Source organism: Gavialis gangeticus, unplaced genomic scaffold (genome assembly GCF_001723915.1).
Source record: "Gavialis gangeticus isolate Ggan-Ray unplaced genomic scaffold, GavGan_comp1, whole genome shotgun sequence".
Classification (NCBI taxonomy): Eukaryota; Metazoa; Chordata; order Crocodylia; family Gavialidae; genus Gavialis; species Gavialis gangeticus.
Genome location: NW_017728996.1, coordinates 34,932,890 through 34,948,148, shown reverse-complemented (window position 1 = coordinate 34,948,148; position 15,259 = coordinate 34,932,890). Strand labels below are relative to the sequence as shown.

Here is a 15,259-nt window from a genome sequence, read left to right as displayed (position 1 = left end):
AAAAAATTTAGAAAATTAATATTTATCTGCCCCCGGCTGCCTGTCATGCGGCCCTCGATGGTTTGCCAAAACTCAGTGAGTGGCCCTTTGCCCAAAATAATTGCCCACCCCTATTGTATTCCCTGCAAATGGTGAAATCCATGAATAAGGCACTGCATTCATGAACGCAGTGCCCCCGGCGGCTGGCAGGGGAGGGAGCACGGCAGCAGGAGCCCAGTAGCAGCAAGCGTGGAGCTCCTGAGGCACTCCTGTAAATGTATAAAGTGTATTTAAAATGCGGGTTTGGCATTCGCGAATATTTGCAACCGTGAATGCCAAACCCGCAAATAGCGAGGGTTTCCTGTATAACCATTTGTTCAATTGCCTTTTCTAAACTGTGGAGTGGGGGCAGAGGGGCTGAGGAGAACAGTAGCCTCATGCTAATTAACATTCACAGTTAATAGTTTATTTTAACTTTTCTGGGTAATCACATTTTACAGAACCTATTTGAGTAACTCTACTAGGTAAATAAGAAATAAATTATCAGTGTTACACATTAGCAGGATGGGACTTGTTACTTTTACTTTCCTTTTGGGGAGGAAAACACTTATTAGGTAGCTAGGCAGGCACCCATGTGATATTTTATAATTCAAAGTTTGATTCAGAAAAGCAAATACATGTACAAAAGAAAACTATATAAAAGTAGTATGGTAGGTTTTTATTTCTCTAGTTTGATTTAAAATGTTTATGAACTAGCACTTTGAACAGAAATCACTGAGGATCATAGTATTAGGCATCTGTCTATACATCCCAAAATATTGGCTCAGGGTGGGTTTACTGCAACAAATGTTTTCTGATATTTTTAATCTTATTTTACATGACAGCTGTTGCTAGAGAATTCACCCCAATATGAGCAAACAAGTGTTTGAAATAAATTTAATACATAATGCATACCAAAAGTAATAAAATATTATATGAAATAGGTATAACATTTGTTTCTGTTGCAAGACACATACCTTTCTTTTTCAAAATCTTTTTTGAATCAGGCAGAATAAATTATTTAAATAATACTAAAATAATTATAATTTCTCATATAACAAGTTGATAGGGTTAAGGTTAAAGGAAAGGGAATGGATCAAGGGTGTTCATCCATACATCAGGGACATACCAGAATTCACTTCTTGCCACTTGGTTCATGAGCAGGTAGTCACGTGCAGATGTAGATCATTCATTGCCAAAGCCACAACCATGACCACCCCTTGAGACCGTCATTTAGACGTTGGCATTAAGTGAAGAAAAAAACTTCAGGAAAATCCTACCATTCACCACTGGCAACTTCCCACTGAAATTTGGGCCAAAGGATGAAAGTGATCTGAGAAAGTGTACAAAAAGATTGTGGCAAATTGAAAAGCTACACGGAACATGTAAGGGTTTCATAATTTTGTTCTAAAAAAATCTGAAAACAGGCCTCTTTTCTTGGAAAGTATTGATAGGATAACAAAAAGTCACATTTGCAAGAAAATGCACACTCATTTCAGAGCAAGATTGGGCAAAAGTTATTCCAGTTTTCCAGCAAAAGTGGATGTTGTCCTACAGATCCTGAGGTCATTGGTGATTAAGTGCAGATAAGCAGGTTGACTTAATTATCCTTATAAGAACAAGTCCTTCTCCCCTGTTTTTGAAATTACAGCCTTTTGTTCTTTAAACTGGATTTCAAGTTTTTAGATTAAGTCCAGAAAAATAAAATGCTAAACACAGGTTACAGTTAGTGATATCACCAGAAAAAGTTATGTTTAGTCATAAGTATTTCCAGAATAAAACTCTGAACTACAGTTTCATTTTTGGAGTGAAGGTTCATAAAGATTAACCGAAGGGACATTTTGTTTTTGTTTTCCTTACATAGTCTTGTGAACCTACTGCTGTGGGAAAGTTCAGTGACACTGGAAATACACATAATTGGGTTTTAATAACCCCAGTGGTACTTTGCTGACTAATGTTAATTTAGCTTTTGAAATAAGTATCTTCTTGTGATCATTTTGTTTCATGCACCACATACATGACCACATATATTTTTTAAATGTCCTGTGGTTGAATATTTAATCTGCTCACTACTAAGCATGTTATTGGACTTTAAAACTTTTGTTGTTGTCTTGTTAAAGAAACTGTGCCAAAAGACGTCTGTTTTATTTTTGCTGCTAAAACCCATGTTACTGTAGGCATCTACTGCAATTGAATAGTTCCAGATAATTTTGTACTTTAAGAAAAGCCTTGTATCAAATCTAAGATATAGCAGGACTATTTGCTTATTCCAGAAACTGGGGTGTTTCTTCTAAAACATGTTTTTCTTTGAATGCTGGCACAGCCACTTAGACTTAATTTCAAAATTGCTACATTAGCAGAATTCCCAGACTTTGACCTGTTTATGGGTGATGTCTGAAGACTTTCAGAGTACTTTTCCCAGAAAAAAAAGAAAAAACATTAATGTCTCAAAAATTCTGTGTTGCTGGAAACTAGTATTTGGCAGGATGGTAAGAAAATGGGAGTAATATTGTTGCTTCACTGCATTATTCCAGATGTGAATAGGAGGGAAAACTATAAACAGGAACATATATTTTTAAACATCAATTCTACTGTACAAGAAGCCTTGGAATGAGTTCAGAACATACTCAGATTTTTTCAAAACTCTGATTAAACATTCAGTACATACATAAACCACAGTGAAGTGATGGTCAAGAAGAATGAGAATTTGAAATATGTCTTTAGACAGAAAGAAGAAATGCTGAGTAAAGGAGCCTTTAAAAAATAAAAATCCTTTCTAGTCCTACCTTTTATGATTTGTATGACTTTGTTTAAAGATTTTTTTTTATTTAATGTTTGTAAATCTTACATTAGTAAAACCTTAGCAGGCTTTCTTATTGCACATTAAATTTATTCTATTTTATACAAATTGAAATTTCAAACCAAAAAAGGGTAAGCCATCTCAGTGGGCAGTTGCTTCTTCAACTACTCTATTTTAAACATTCAGGAGCTAGAGAAAATTCAAAAGAGAATCATAAGACTCATTCAACAGCAACAAAAGTAAATTATAGTCTCCACCTGCAGAAAGGGAGAAGGAAATACTAAAGGCAAACCTTTCCTGTGATGGTTTTCTCTAGAGGTGCACTGATACATTGGCTCCATATCGGATTGGCACCGATATGAGGAAAATTGAGAGTATTGGCAATTTGAATTTTTTTGCCTGATGTGGTTGATAATGTGGCTGATAAATGCTGCATGCATGTGTGCAGCCGAAGCATTCACGCAGCCAGAAGCGTCTCCCAGCAGCCAGAGAGCAGCCTAGTCTGGCTGGTAAGTCTGTTGTGGGGGAAGGGGGGAGGGAAGGGTCGTAGGGAGGTAGATTGAGGCCCTTGTGGTGAGGGAGGGAGTGTGGCTGGGGCAGGGGCAGGCACTGCCCAGTCGGGGTGGCCTGGGGCGTGGGACAGAGCTGCAGCTCATCTGGAGGGTGCGGGGGAGGGGGGCAGCTCCTGCCTCTGTGTCCACCGCAGGAGGGAAGGGGGGGGGGAGGCGTGTGCCCCCCCAGATCTGTGCAGGGTGAGGGTAGTCTGTTGCTGCAGGCTGGGGCCGGGGCTGCACCAAGCTCTTCCCTGTGGGGGCTGGGCTGAGCTGCAGTCAGGGTGGACAGCAGCGGCATGGGGAGGAGGGGTTGGGGAGGGGCTTCAAAATTCACCATAGCCCCCCTCCCAGCACTGCCACCGCCCGCCTTGAGTGCTACCTGGCCCAGCCTCCTGCTGAGAAGAGCCCGGCACAGCGCCCAGCCTGCACCAGCAGCCCACCCTTGTCCCACGCGCAGATCCGGGGGCACATGCCCCCCATGCCCTCCCAGGGTGCACACAACAGTGGAAGCCACCCCCGCTCCCTTCCCTGCACCCACCAGGTGAGTCATGGCTCCATCCTATGCTCTGTCCACCCTGGCTGGGCAGCACCTGCTCCAGCCCCACTCCCTCCCTCACTGCAGGGGCTTCTATCTGCCCTCCCCACCCCCACCCCTTCCCCCACAACAGACTTACCAGCAAGACGTCACTTTCCAGGCTATGGGGCTGCATATCAGAATTGGATCGGTATTGGCCGATATGGCTTGTTAAAAATTGGACATCAGTATCGGCCCAAAAAACCTCTTATCAGTGCACCCCTAGTTTTCTCCTGTGGTATTTAAGTGGAAACCATTAGCCAGTGTGCAGAACCCATGTAAAAGGGCTTTACACAAAAAACTGTAGAGATACCAAAAGAATGGGGTCTTGCATCCCAGTCTGTAGAGAGTACAGAGTTCAGAAACTGTTAGTACAGCCTGGGGGTCTTTATGACACCAGAACTGTCACTGAAAACTGCTGGACATACTCTTGTCATTCTCTGAGCCTGCCCATGACACCGCAGAGCTAGTATTCATGATACACAGGATCATGCTAACCAAACAGTCTGCTTTCTGGCTATAAAGTGGCAGTGTGGCTTTTGTGGGGTTCTGCAGCCATCAAATTTAGCCCTTTTTGAATATTTTTGAGTCTAAATAGCCAAATTCAGATCTTTTGTTGGCCTACTTATTGCTTAACTTTAAGCTACATAAAGTTACGTGAAAATTACACAAGCTATGTACACATGTTCCTAAGATCTGGGAAAATTCTCCTGGGTTTGTTTTCTTGATAAAAAACAAAACAAACAAACAAACAAAAACTTACCCAGAGATGGCTGAACAGGCATTGGAATGCCGAGACCCTGAAGAGCAAAGAACTTGCAGTGCTGATGCTGACACTGTGCAGCTGGGGGGGCCTGTGCACAGCTGACCCTGACTGCTTGGGTTCAGCCTGTGCCTCCCTGCAGTCCACGTAGAGATTATGAAGGGGGCTTGTTCTGTTCCCTGTTTAGCTGCAGCAGCAGAGTCTAGTGCGTGACATGATGTCTGCTGGAGCAAGGTGGGTTTGGGGGCAGGAGCAAAGAACCCTGAGATGCTGGAGGATCTCAGAAGAGATTGTGTACAGACATTCACTCTCCCAAGAGAAACTGTGTTGGGAGTCATTTAACCCTGGCTGTTCCTGGGTTATTTTTCTCCTATACTGGTCATTTTTGGTCTGGGAGAAAAATCCTGAACATCTGTACTCTCATGATTTCTACTTGGAAAGCAGCTGTTTTCCCAGGATTTCATAGACATTAGGATTTCATAGACATTAGGGCTGGAAGGGAACTCGGAAGATCATCGAGTCCAGCCCCCTAATTCAGGAGAAACTGAATGTGTGTACATAGCTGAAGGAAAAAAGAAAATAAGTCAGTAAGTGGTAGAACCAAGAACAGTGAACTAATCAAATCTTGAAATAGACATTAGAGCTTTCATTTAAACAAAATGGAAAAAAACTCAAACTGGAAAGTTAAAACTTTGATTAAAAAATAAAAAAGGACATTTAAATAAATGTGAATGAGGTTAACCAAGAGAACAAAACAGAGAACAGAGAACAGAATATGAGATGAGACTCCCTTACAAGGGACAGAAGTGCCATGCAAATATGAGTCCTTCTGGGAAACAAGATTTTGTGCCACCATGGGGAGAGATATTATTCCCTCCATATTCTCCCAAGAGCAAGAATGAACAAACGTCTGCGTGGGTTTGGAACTAGAAGCATTAGACAGAATCCAGAATTGTAAGGATACATCAATTCACAAACATGTTGGAATTATAAAGGAATACTAAGTCTCATTTGAGTTCTTTTTGTCCACAGGGTAAAGCATCAAGTGGAATATTTAGGACTGAAAGAAAATATTCGAGTAAGGAGAGCAGGCTATGCATATAGAAGAATCTTCAAAAAGTTTTTGCAGAGGTATAGTAGCATTGGCACTGGAGAATTCATGGATTGTAGTTTGCATAATGGTGAATAGAGAAAAAAATGTCACAGGTCCTGAAAGCTTTCAGATCTTTATTATGAAACATACAGTTTAAGGATATGTTGAAGTGATATTGTTGCTATGGGCTAAGTACAGACAGTCAAAAAGCCTGAGGCTGAATCGATTCAATCTTTGCAGGTTAGTCTAAACTGCATAGATTGAACTGATAAGCAAGTGAATAGACATTCACTTGCTTATCCATGTGCCTGCAGTGGCCCAGGCCAGAAGCTGGGGGGCACTGGAGCATGCCTCCCAGCCTGCCAGCCACTGCCAAAGGGAAGGGAAGAAAGCCCTCAGAGGTTTCCCCCAAACTCCTTGCTCAAGTGGAGGGGAGCCAGCCAATTATGATGGAGGGGGTTTAAATCTACACCCTGGCCCGCACTGACCCCAACTGGGGACTGCCTGGCTGAGGCAGGGAGGGTGGGGGGAAGCCCTCAGAGGCTTCCACTCCATTACCCCGCTCAAATGAAGGGTGGTGTGTGGCCAGGCGCCGACCAAGCCCCGCTGCCTGAGCAGGGCTGGGGTGGGGGAAGGGGTTTATACCCCCACCGTGGCCTGCACTGACCCCAGCCGGGTTCTGTGTTGCAGAGCAGGGGGAAGCCCTCAGAGGCTGTTCGCCTCCCCTGCCCCAGTCCCTGCTCAAGCAGACAGGAGGGGCGTGGCTAAACTGGCCAAGCCAGGGCCTAGCCGTGCCCCCTCTCTCTGCTCAAACCCCAGGGGGGTGGGCGGGGAAGCCTCTGAGAGCTTGCCCCTGCCAGGCTTCTCCTCCTCCCCCCCTCCCTGCAGCTGGGGTATTGTGCTAGGTCCCCCCCCTGCCTCCAACCCCTTCTCTGCCAGCTGAAGCAATGATATTCCTCTGGCTAGGGAGCAGAGGGGCAGGACAGACACTGCTCTGCTGGAGCAGACAGCACAGCACAGCCCAGGGCTGCAAAGCATCCTGGGATGCTTGGGGACTGTGATTTAACTTGAATCAGGAGAGGTTCTGGGACAGAAGTTCCATGAACTGGTTTGACCTAATTCAGTTGAGTCTGATACTACATTCAACCAGGTTTATCTTAAACTGGTTTTAGCCATTTTGAAAGCAGTTTATGTGCACTGAACTTCTGTTCAGTTACAGGTTTAAACCTGTTTCTGATCACATAAACCAGTTTGTGTGTAACTTCTGTCCCAATGGTCCATGAAATACATAAAAAAGTCAAGAATTTGTGTGTGTGATATCTTTTACTGGACTAACTGCATAGTTGGGATTAGCATAGACACGCTTTTGAGTATCACAGAAGCAGACACAGAAGAGCTAAGTGGCAGATGGAACAAAGGGCTTGTGCACAGCTCCATATGTAGGCAAAAATAGGATACAAGATAAATTAGCAGGTAGCCAACAGACAAGGGAACTGCAATAAAAATCTGATAATTGAAGAACATGATCATTCAGGAGGGTTTTATCATCTGTGAAGTGCAGAGATTAGCAAGTATTTGGTAGATTATAATGGACCATGAAGTCACTGTCTATGTTAAATCCCTGGTACATTTGTATAATAGGCTAATAATTTTTTCCCCCAGGCTTGCCTTTTGAAGGTGGTTTGTAGATTTCCTTTGAGCTTGAGAACCGAGGTGTGACAGGGAGCGATTTTTCTGTTTAAGAGATATTAAGGGATTACATTTTATTAAGAGATTTAAAGAAGCATGGATCTTTTAAAAGCCAGCTTTACTATTAAGAATCATCGTAGTTTACCTGAAGTGTCAGTTCCTCCTGTAAGGGGTTATGAGAGTTCCCCAGAGATAAAGAATTAGGATCAACTGGAATGAAGAGCTAACAAATTATTCAGTAGAACACTCTGTCTATGAAACCCATTTTCTTCTGAATGTTTTAGTGCTCCTGCTGGCTAGCACTGTGTATAAAGAAAAACATTAAACAATCCATTGGCTCCTATGGGATGAGATTAAAGTAATTTCATTCAAATATTTATATGGATTTCAACTTTTATTGAAGTAATTAATGTACTGCTACTTAGGATCAAATCATGGCAGATTGGCAAACTGGTTCTTTTCTTAAGAGCTTTTGTGCTACATTTGAGATTCTATGTTTTCATTTTTAAACTAAGTTATTTTTGCAAAGAATGGAATCAGAAGGTCAAGTCAGCATTACCATCTGCATCCCTTAGAGGGGAAAGAACCAAGCTGGTCAAGAACAGCCATTTCTCTGTCAGAGATTTTTAAACACTTTTATGGTTAAGAAAGGTCTGTAACAGTAAGCATGACAACAGTTTTCATTCACTGTCATGCCTCAGCCAGGACGACCAGTTCAGTCTCAGTACGAAAATGTCATGTATAAAACCAGATTCACTCTGTCAAGAGTGATATTTGGGATATCCTAACCATACGCAGGATATGTAAAGCCTGTGTATTCTTTTAGAAAACATTAGGCCAAATTCACTGGTGAAGTAGCTCCAGAGAAGTCAGAGTTACTCCAGAAATAAATTGTCTCTCCATCCTGGGATGATTCATCCTGGACTAACCCTTCACATTATTCTACTTCCAGTATTTATGTGCTCCTGATTGTCTTAGCATGGCTCAAAATGTTATGTTGAGAGTTAAAAGTTAGAGAATACATGCTCTTTGGCAGGCAGAATAATGAACTAATAATAGTTGTTAAATATAGCCTCTGCTAGATAGTGGTGAAACACTGACCATGTGTGAGGGTCATGCAGATCCAGAAATCTCTCTGAATAAGAGGTCTGAACAATGAAAGCTGCATGGCAGCCAAGGAGAAAGGTGACTTGAATTCTACTTTCTTGCTCATATGCAGAGATCTACAAGCAACCTGCCTGCAGTAGGAGTTAGTCTCTTGTTTCAGAGCAGTTTTGTAAAGTTTAACTTTTTGTTATAAATAAAACTCTTCCTGCACCCTTTTCATTCACAGTTCCCTAACATCCAGAACAAGCTCTGTTCTGACACCATGAGTCAGTGTGAGTAAAAAGTGGACCGAGGCATGGGATGGACAGGAAATGCATGCTTGTATAGTTGTTTTCATTGGGAGCTCCTTGGCAGCTCCATATAAGTGGTGAATCCTAGGCTGAATAGACTTTTATGTCTGAAATGTACATTTGCATGCCAAAAGCCAAAGTCACTAAAAAGGCCTATGTGTTTTAAAGCATAACCAATCCAAAAGCTAAACTCCATGCTTCCATATTTAGACATATGACCTAGCTGCTTACTATGGGTTTAGAATGGATTACTTTTTTTTTTTTTTGGCAGTCATGAGTTGGCCTTTTTTCAGAAGTGTTTTAGCCACAGGCTAGTGCTTGTGCTTGATGCCTTCTGCCACCTCAAATTGCATGTGAGATTGAAAAACCTAGATATGTGGAAAGCAATATTACTAATTGAAATGAACAGCTTTGTAAGATACACACATGTGCCTGGAGAGTGTGCTGTGTCACGTGGTAGTACACGATACAATCATATTGTCACATTATACACTAATGTGGCTATGCTGGAAGACATTTCATGTAGTGAATCTTTAAAATGATCATGATGGATGTAACTGTGAGAAAAGGAAGAGTTTCAAATGCATTTTTATTTTGTGTCTGTGGAGTTTATTTATATTGAAAAGATTAAATTGACCCATTTCTGTTTAAGTAGGTGTAATTTAGGTTTCCTTACACTAACTTAGACTCTGCCAGATACAGCCATTAACCTACTTGCATCTACTCTACTGATGAATGTATGTGCTTCTGATCCAGTCCACCTTAAATGGGAGGGAAGGCATTTAATTTATTTCTTCTTACTTGTCCACACAAAAATTTCTCTCATGCAGTTTGTGCATATGCAACTCTAAGATGGTGACCCTGTATTGTCCAAGTTGCATCATCATAACCAGTATTACCTCTGCATTTCCCCTTAATGGGTGCATAAAGCTAGTCAATTTGTTATTATAAATATAGCCCCTTTACCGAGTTGTTTACAAGCTATCCCAATTTTTGCTGAAGTTCAGACAAATAATTTATCTGCTGGATTCTTCAGTCTGTCTTCTTCCTTTAATTGTTTATGGTTTGTTATTTATGTTGTGTGGTGTGTCACTCAAATTGCATGGCATTGGTTTTGCTCCCTGTTTGATTGGATAGCTTTGTGTATGGAAGAAATAATAATGGAGATGCCCCAATATACATTTCCTAACAATTCCTTGTGTGAAAATTTGGGAAGCTTTTGGAGTTTGGGAACACATTCACTAATACTGAAAGAGCTACCTGAATCTTTATGAAAAGTATGAACACAGGAAACCAAACCAAACTCAGCGTTTAGCACCAACCACTGTTTCCACTATTACCACTAATAAATATTGTTCACTCTGTACACCTAGCATGCCTGGTAAGTGTTAGGAAAACAAAGTTATGTTAAAGTTGTCCAATATGGAGATGAATATCAGTTGCAGGGAGGGTTGGCGGGGGTTCGAGGTGGATTTCAACAGAACATCTTTTCCCACACTGATTCTCAAACCAAACTACATAACTGATACTCCAAAAAGTTACTTAACCCTAGACATACTGAGGCATCTAAAACCTACCACATCAGTAGACAGTGAAATTAGAAAGCATTTTAACTGCAGCTCATCAGCTACAAAATGTTGTGTTTCTATCTTGGTAAGCCTAAGGAAACTAGGCAGCTAACAGGTAGTTGTACTTTGGGAGTAAGCTAGTTTCCAGGGCTGTAAATACTAGGTACCTCATTCTCCAGCTGGCCAAACATGTAACCTGTTCCCCATTACAGCATTTCACTGCTTCCTTCCCTTAGTCTTCTTTACGGCCAGTTGCAAAGCACCCCTAATCTCTGAGCAGTTGAACAGCGTCACAGTCTGCACTCCTGGAGCAGAGGACATGCCAGGGCTTCATATGTCAGAGTCAAGAAGAGCTCTGCACTGAAACTACCCATTTCTTTACAAATTAGGGATGCTTCAAATGGCCAGAACATGACTATGGGAGAGAGTAAGCAGCACAGGAAAGAAGAACTACTTACATGTTTGGAAAGGAATCAGTGAAGGACAAAAGATGAGATACTTTGTACCAGAGTATAATTTACTGCTGATACATGTTTGTTCAAATATTGTTAAGAGTAAAGGAAGCAAAGTTTATAATGCTTAGTTTAGTCTCACTCCCGCAATTTAGAGAGCCTGGGAAGTTTGAACACTGCAGTAATTCACACTGAACAGCATCAATTTGGGAAAGAAAGAAAGCTTTAAAATCATATGTCCTTCTACTGTCCGCCCCTTCAGAAGTAGTGGCACAAGACAGAACAGATGGGCAAGCCCAGTGGGGTAACACTGGCTGAGAGTGGTGGCCTTCTACTCCTGTGGTTTGATGCCAAAGTTTACTATTTTTCTTCTGTCTCACTGCTGTTTAAGATATGCCATTCTGACCAAAGCAACCTGGCCTTCCTGGAAAGGAGAGGAGAAACAAGGAGTTCTCCACTTGCTTCAGTCAGTCAACATGGACCCTGACCAATTCCAGCTTGGGAAAACTAAAATCTTCATCAAAGCTCCAGAGTCTGTGAGTATGGCAGATCCTACCTCTTTAAACAGGATAGTGTTAGGCCTTGATAGGTAGCTGCCTACTCAGACACTATGCAAGAGGCCTGCAATGTCAATTTAGACAGGTTGGGCAGATGATATATAGGTGTTTGTATGCAAAAGCTTAGTGGTCCCTACATAAGGGACATAATAAGTAATAAGGGAGCTGAAAGATTATTTTCAAGCAGTGAACAGGAAGAAGGCTTCATAAGGAAGAGAAGACAGAAGGTAAAGGTGCTTTGGTAGAGATTTCTTTTACATTTCGCATGAAGGTTTCATGGCTGTACTTAGGTAGCCAGAAGAGAGAGAAATTGCCATAGGAGAGGGAGTCACAGTATATAACCATCGGTCCAAGATAGGAAATATTGTCAGTGAAAGAATACTCCTAACTGATAGAGGAAGTTAAGAGAAAAACCTCAAGACATTATGGTGAAGAAATGTTTGTCTTTACTAGATAAGCACCGAACATTGTAAAATGCCTGTGACTGAGATCTCACACCTAATAAGCATTAGGGGGGTTGCATTTATCCCTAGTTGCTAAACTTTGGCGCACACCTGTTGAAAAATCTTTTCTTCTTTTTAAGTTTATTATTCAGAAAAGTTCAGTCTAACTAAGAAAAATGTATCTCATTCTCTACCACACATTTATCACCAGTCCTGAGGCAGATTAAGTTTTATGGATGACTGCGCATGAGGACAGGTTTGAAATCGGAGATTACTTTGCTCAGGTAGCACTTTAAGTTCTGTATGCAAGTAAAAGCAGAAACCTTTGCCCTGTTGATTGTTCTATTGATTTTCCTTTTCAGTCTAGACATTCATTTTGTGCTGTATGAAGTACCAGGAATTCAGACAGTAATTGGGCTGTGCCTGATCATGTGGAAAGACTGCTGTCTTACATGTAAAAGGAAAAAAAATACTGATGTTCTTAGCAGTCATAACAAAAGCTGCATGTTTTCCACAAAATATTATGAGATAAAATTGATTATTCAGGAACATTAAGAATTTCAACTCCTACTAGCTGAAAAGGAAAATGATATTTAATGCACTGTTTGTATAAAGTCACAATCACATCATGATCTCAGGCTCCCCCTACAGCAGCAATATGACACATTAGAATCTGATCCCTGATCGTACAGTTGCATCTTCTGTCATGGGTAGTATGGCAGGAAGTGCAATTGTTGGGTTTGTGCTTCATATCCCATGGCTCCTTTAGTTGAACATCTGCCAGGGACCATAGTCACATAACTGAATGACACTACTACAATAGCTTTACATTTTCACCAACACACACAGTATAAATTTTAAAAAGGTATTAGCTCTTTTGCAGTCATAGAATCATAGGAAATTAGGGTTGGAGGGGACCTCAGGAGGTCACATCTAGTCCAACCTCCTGCTCAAAGCAGGACCATCCCCAACTAGATCATCCCAGCCAACTAGATCATCCCAGCCAACCTTTGGAAATAAAGAGACATAATGACATAAAGAGACAGCGTAGTGTATCTTTAACCAGGAAAAGTTTCTTTATATTTTTCATTATATTGGACTGGCATCTAATCCAATTTAGATTTAAAACAAAGTCATATATCCATAATATCTGCTGGAAGATTCAGTAGAAATTAACGAGGGAGAAATTCATGGAAAATTCTTGAGAGCTGGTTGAAAATATTGAAAAATATGCACCCTCTTCAATTTTTGAGGTCAGGGGAGGAGGGAGATTGCAGTATTTTTGACTGTGTAGCAAAGAATTTGAAACTTTTTTTTTCCAGTTAGAATCCTAATTTTCTACTAGACTAGATGAAAGCAAACATTTTCCAGCTAGGTTTGTATTTCCCAAAACCATTATTCTATAATTTCATTTTATTAAATTCATCATACTGCTAGGGTCACATTTCTTTTGAAGGAAAGAAAGATTTAAAAGACTGTCTATTGATATTTGTCTGAGCAAAAAAAATAAAAGTATGTGCTGACAAAAGGGAACATAAGTAGTGTTGCTGTAATCTCAAGTATACTAGCTATGAGCTTGATCATTCCCCTGCTGCAGTTTAGTGATTGATCCTGAGGGCTAAAATCCTATCTAATGTTTGCATGTTTGTGAAGGGAATTTTGTAAGCTTTCTGTATACGGAAGATTACCAGCTAACTGAGAAGTAAGATTTTATGTATGGCAGAAGGCTGTGGTTGTTTATATTTCTGTCACACACCTGAATAAATAACTTCATCTTTATGTACAAAGGCAAGGGAGGCCCTTGTGAAAGTTGTTTTTACTAGATTAAGTTTCCTTTTACTTCAAATCTATGTATGACACTATTTTTACATAGCATTTCTAAGTCTTTACAGGATTTTAGGTGGTAAATTGAAAAAAAAGAGGGGACTTTCTAAAGCAAATCCGTTCTGATCTGCACCCTTTCTGCATGAAAAATTTGAGCAACCTTTTACATGTAGCTTTTTAGGTGACAAACAGAAAATATTGTTTATATTGTTTTTCAGTGATGTCTTTTTGGCAGCTTGAAAAAAACTGCCTCTGGTAGTATAACGCTAGCAAGATATAGTAACCATCAAATGGGCAATACAGTTGTGAATTGATCTCAAAGTTAGCTGGATGCTGGGGCTGCTGATAAAGTCATATTAAGAAAGGAGGAAAGAGTTCTCTTACAAAAATGACAATCTTTTAACAAAATTTGGAGTGCCATATACTGATGTGCTGAAATATAGTCTATCCTATGGTGGTTACAGAAACTGTTCTAATGCAAATACTAATAAAACCAAGTCTGTAAATTTGAGTTGATAAGAGTTAGTATTTCTTTCACTTCTTGAGCCCACTACCAAGAATCTCACCGAGTGCTTTTATACCGTACATATATATTTTTTTTCATCCTGGCCCAGTGTAAAGGTTTGACCGGGGCATAGGCAGCTGGCCTGGGGGAAGGCCCTGGAGGGCAACTAGGAGGTCAGCTAGTTGAGGGTACAGGTTACTGGGGCATCAGGTTGATGTCTGGATCAATGGAGCATGAAATGTGGGACTAGGTCCCCAGAAAACGGAGAGGGAGCTATGAGAGACATAGTACAAGGTGCAAGCTAAGGGCAGAACTCAGAAGAATCAGAAAGCTGGGTGCCGAGTGCCAGGGAAGATCCAAGAGCAGGATCAGTGAAAACCAAAGCCAAAGGAGAGTCAGGATGCAGGGGAATCAGATACAGCAGTGAACACAAGGCTGAACACAAGCCTGAGACTGCAGGTGTGCTTAAAAGGGCTGAGTGGGCAGTTGCATTAGGCCAGGATCAAGGTCAGATGTGAAAGCTCAAGAGCTCAGCCCAGCCAGGCCTGATTGGCCAGAGGCCCTAACACCCTGAAAACCTGTACCAAAAGTTTCAGTGAAAGTGACACATTGCCATTAGGTTTTAAGTTGGTCAAAATGGTATTTTACTTCTAAGCAGCATTTCACTGAAAAAATTGCAACAAACTTCCACTAAAAATATGAAGCTGTAGTTGAGGAGATTACATAAGGTTCTTTAAAGGAGAGACCAGTTTCTCACATTTTTAATCAAAATATTTAAACCAATGTCAACATGTATATCCTATACTTTTAGAATTGAGCGAGAAGGGTTGTTTTATGTTTGTGGGGGGTATCCAGTACTAAAATAGTTGATTATAGGGAGGATGTTCATATAGCATTGAGGTTTTACATACATGTTTGCTTAAGTTTTATCATTTTGTGCACAGCTTTGAGATACTAGATAGTCAACACACAGAAGTAAAGCCAGTTTCTAAAAGGCTTGTGGTAGTTTTTCAATATTAAAT

The 15,259-nt window shown here is 40.9% G+C and overlaps 1 protein-coding gene across 1 annotated transcript in view; it reads left to right on the top strand.

Annotated features, from left to right (window-relative positions):
* The window catches only part of MYO1E (myosin IE), a 129,786-nt gene that overhangs the window by 64,250 nt on the left and 50,277 nt on the right, over positions 1-15,259 (top strand). Inside the window, exons 17-18 of the mRNA XM_019504315.1 lie at positions 5,742-5,840; positions 11,300-11,444. Of these exons, the coding sequence (XP_019359860.1) occupies positions 5,742-5,840; positions 11,300-11,444 (244 nt within the window). The remainder of the gene's footprint in view (positions 1-5,741; positions 5,841-11,299; positions 11,445-15,259) is intronic.